The sequence below is a fragment of the Tasmannia lanceolata genome, unplaced genomic scaffold (assembly GCF_043159265.1).
Source record: "Tasmannia lanceolata isolate RefF3 unplaced genomic scaffold, GAP_Taslan_0.1 ptg000006l, whole genome shotgun sequence".
Taxonomy (NCBI): domain Eukaryota; kingdom Viridiplantae; phylum Streptophyta; class Magnoliopsida; order Canellales; family Winteraceae; genus Tasmannia; species Tasmannia lanceolata.
Window position 1 is genome coordinate 30,503,094 of NW_027518683.1, and position 4,507 is coordinate 30,507,600.

At 36.8% G+C, this 4,507-nt stretch overlaps 1 protein-coding gene across 1 annotated transcript; it reads left to right on the forward strand.

The window, feature by feature from the left end:
- The first annotated feature begins 2,531 nt into the window (after positions 1-2,531).
- LOC143878917 (uncharacterized) lies at positions 2,532-3,155 on the forward strand. The gene has a single exon (XM_077381131.1). It carries the CDS (start codon positions 2,532-2,534, stop codon positions 3,153-3,155), a length of 624 nt encoding a protein of 207 aa, XP_077237246.1.
- The last annotated feature ends 1,352 nt before the right edge of the window (positions 3,156-4,507 follow it).

Sequence of the window (4,507 nt, forward strand, 5' to 3'; positions counted from 1 at the left end):
GAAAGAGAGAGGTAAAGGAAGAGAGAGGTAAGTTTCAAAAAGTAATAACAAAATAATAAATGTGATTGAAAGAAGGTGAAAGGCATATTCATCCTCTAAAATCCATGAGCAGTGAAAAGCACTCTTCTTTGGTCTTTTTCAAATCACCACTGCTTTCTTAATATTCGTGCAAAAGAGGGCTTTTTTTTTGTCATTTTCCCTTTCTTTAAGAATTGCCTATAAAAAAAAAGCATTTCTTTACAAATTTGAGCATTATATAAGGGTGTTATTGTCATTTTATTCGTTGTTTTTATTCACCAAAACTGGATATTTATTTGTTTTCCTTCATTAAAAGAGAGCTTATAAACAACCTAAATTCTGTGTTTAGTTACATCGGGATGTCTTTATCACTTTCACGTAAGAAAGTTTATCAGGTAAATATAGTGAGAAATGTAAGACATCTTTGAAAGTGACAAAAATCTGTCTTCGTGGAAGCCATTAACTAGAGGAAAAGACAAACAAAATAGTGTGAGAAATGCTGCTAGAGCGAATAGAAGCGAATTGAAATATCATTTTCTATTGTCAAATATTTAAAATTATAGAATGATCCCGTGTAATAAGCGTTTAGATCAACGGTAAAAGACAAGTTTTTTGGTCCTATGAGAGGACATTAGGGGGCATGTCTGCGGGATGAAGACCGTTTGGATGCGTTTGGATTGCCCGAATAAAAAGCTAGAATCAGCATATCATTCCAATTCCGTCCAATTCGATGATTTGTTCCACAAAAAAGAGCAGAATCAGGTGGTAGAAAATGACACCTGATCGGATTTTGGGGGAAGCCTAGAATGAGATTTTTATTAGAATTTTTTTTATTCCATTTAGAGGAAGCTGATTCCGATTCGTACTTCCACCAATCCAAACACAGCCTTTATGTTTTTAGAACCATACTAAGCAACCCATGTGATCTCAGTCCCATCCGAAGCTCACATCACATGGTTAAGATAAGGACTGCAAAATTCAAAGGCTTATCTATTCTCGGCGAAATCCTAAATGTGGATTCACATATCTTAATTAGATCAGATGATCTAAACATCATTTGAATTGCCTTATGGTTGCCGTTTGAATCAACTTAGGTATTGATAATGTAAACAAGGCAGAAGTGGGGCCAAATAAATGTACTTTAGGAGGGAGCATATAAGCGACTTTCTTGTAAGCATTTTCAATAAAAATTTTTAAAAGGGGCATAGATTAATTAGTCTAAATATTAACTCTCTTATGAAAAATAAAAAATGGGAAATGGTATTACCACTCTGAAATTTATCCTACACCCAGAAAAGTAAAAGCGAATCAGGTAAAACAGACGACACGGTTGGCAAACGCTTAATTTTAAGACCGGTAACTTTATATAGGCAATATCACATGAAGTAATTTTGGGGCTCACTTTTGCAGTAGAGAACATATAGACGACCATGTTTTGATCTTGAGGTGAATTCACCTTGTTTAACATTGTTTACTCAGATATCAAAGACTATTAGAATTCCCAAAAAGCCCTTAACATCCAATTAAAAAATGTTTAACACAATATTTTGCCCCGTTATAAAAACATGATCGTGCAGATCTCTCTCTATCTCTCATATAAACCTTCTTAACTCCAATAATTCATACGATTCAATCCATGAAGTAAACCTGTGTCGCGGTTCTCACATGCAAAAGCCTAGCCGCGATATGGCTTTCCCCAAAATTTGCTAGCAAATACCTTTTCAAATTTATCAAATTTTTAGTGTTCATGTAATAATTCTTTGGTATTTGCACAATACTCTGTTCCTCCCCCAATTTACCTTTTTTCCCCTCTGCTTTTAAGTCCTATTGCATTTCGCAGAGATTGTGTTTAACCTTGTACGCAAATTTATCTTCAGATGCTGGATATGTTCTAACTTCGACTGTGACTTTCTCTCACCATTTTAATGTGTGAATGGTACAGGTCCCTTTGCCACATCTCCACCATTAATTAATGGTAAAAGCATACATGGACCACATCCCATTGCATTTATTACTCCACAACCACAATCTCCAAACCAAACTATCTCAAGCTCTCATCTGAAAGCCAAAGTACAATTGATCCCATGGATCACCCTAATGATCTTCAAGATCACATTCAAAGGCCTAGATCAAGTCCAAGATATCACTCTGGCAGGTGAATTAGGTTATATGTCATTTCGCAATTATTTAATAATTAATGCAGACTTAGGTAAAATGGTAGATTGATTAAGACTCTAATATTATAATTTTCATAATTCTTGTCATAATAAAGTATCATGGGACATGGTCAAAATCATAAAAAACAAACAATCAAGTAATTAAATATAGTTTATTGTCACGTTATGTCACAAATCCTAAAGTCAATAGGCCATGTTGCTTGTTATATATGTATTATATAATTTGAAGGCTTTTATTAGTACTCACCCAAAGCCCCGGCAAAAGTAGCCCTACAAATTGCAAAAGGCCTTCTCCTTCAAATCCCCAACTCAAAGCAAAGTAGCCACCAAGCCAAGATGCTCAAAGGAAGCCATGATCATCACCAAAACCACCTCCAAATCAAGCAAGATGACAAGTTCTACAACAGGCTATTGTCCAAGGAAAGCTCTATGGCCAACCCCTCATTCAGAGTCTACTATGGAGTTGCAGCTGGTGCAGTCCCATTCAAGTGGGAATCTCAACCAGGCACACCTAAGCACCCCAGTTCTACCACCACCCTCCCTCCTCTCACTCCTCCTCCTTCCTACCTCTCCAATTCCAAGAAAAAACCTACTAAAACCCCCTCAAGGTACAAACCATTCAATAACATATTGCCTAGGCTCACTTTAAGAAAAACCCATCCATCATCAGGATCATCTCCATCATTCTCCTTATCTGGATCCTTGTCATCATCATCATCATTTTCATCATATCCTAGGGTTTCGAACTTTCGCGGGCATAGCCGTTTCTCGAGCCCTAGATCGTCATTTTCTTCCAGGGGAGAGGATGAAGATCAGGCCATTGAGTTGCCGACCTCGCCTTCGAGATTCCAGGTCGGACATCGGGGTGGAGATGGGCTCCAAGGCTGCAATTCATTGGTGATCATGAAGAACGCCTTTTTGTCCATTGTCGGCCATGGATCTAGCCGAGGTACTGCCTAGAGGTTTCCATTGTCAACTTTTACCAAAAACCTTGGGATGCACTAGTTCATGTTTGTGGTGTAAAAATGTATTGGTAGTTACTCAACTTCCATCAAAGAAAAATTGTACCAGGCGCAGTTGAACTTATTAGAATAATATGGTTGATGTTATGCCATGTTTTCATTGCTATTTACTTCATAAACATCATGTTTTGGATAGTGACTACTTCTTTTCTGTATTTAGGTGTTGAAATTTCATGAAATCCAAGTAGAAGCAGAACTTAGCAGTGTTTGATGCCAAATGGTAGTGGCACCCATTTGGAAAAACAATGGGAACTTTACAGCATCTGTGGATTTGACAATCTGATTGTTATGAAAACATATAAAATCAATTAATTGATGAAGGATGCTGATATTTGCCCTAACATCTTTTAATTATTGCATAAACTCAGCTTGTCCTTTCTTTTCTAATTGGCTTCTGAGAAATTTTTGGGAACTGTACGATACTTTGACAGCTGTTTAAATAATAAAAGATAAGATGAGTTAGTCCAACTATCAAAACATGGTAGGACAGCATCAGTACCCTTGAGATTGTGTGTGTATTTTAAAAATATCTTTCTCATTGAAGAAGGTGGTCCTTGTGATAATTTTTCTCTTATTAGTAGAGAGGGACATTGGGTTGATGAATGTAAATTAATGCACGGAGGAAGATTACTGTAGGTTTCTATCTTCTAATTTTTAATTTTAAGAGAGCTGTTATCATAACAAGGAAAATGTTTCGCCACAAGGGTGCTAAGAGACAGAACAAAGAGGGCTTCAATTTTTTGGACACAGGCACTGGTAAGTGGTAACATTTACCGGACCTGGTATTTGTTTGAAAATTTAACCCTTCCAGAGATGTATTTAGTCATTTTTTAATTCCCATCATTTTTATTTAAAAATCACAGATGGGTGGTTCAAGTGTTTTCCTAATTTGAATGGAATCTTTGGTCATCTCTTTGCCGACTTCCTTGGAAGAAAGAGAGGTGGTAAAAGTTCTGCAAGCATTTATTAAGCTAATTAATGTTCAGTTCACATAAGCTCTTCTCACTGACCCATTACTTTATTATATAACTTCTCTTCGTGGAAAGCCATTTCACAGCTGACTTTTTCACAAGAGAACAGCCACCCAGGCTCACTTTTCAGCAGATTTTGTCTTATTCATTTAATTAATTTGCGTGGCCTGTTCTCTTGTGCAAAAGTAAGGCGCCAAATGGCCTTCCGCAAAATTACCTATAGCAATTCCCAAGTATACAGCTAGCTCCCAGTGTAGGACCCATCTCCATTAATAGATCCGGACCATATAATTGTTGGACCATACTGTATTAGTTGAAC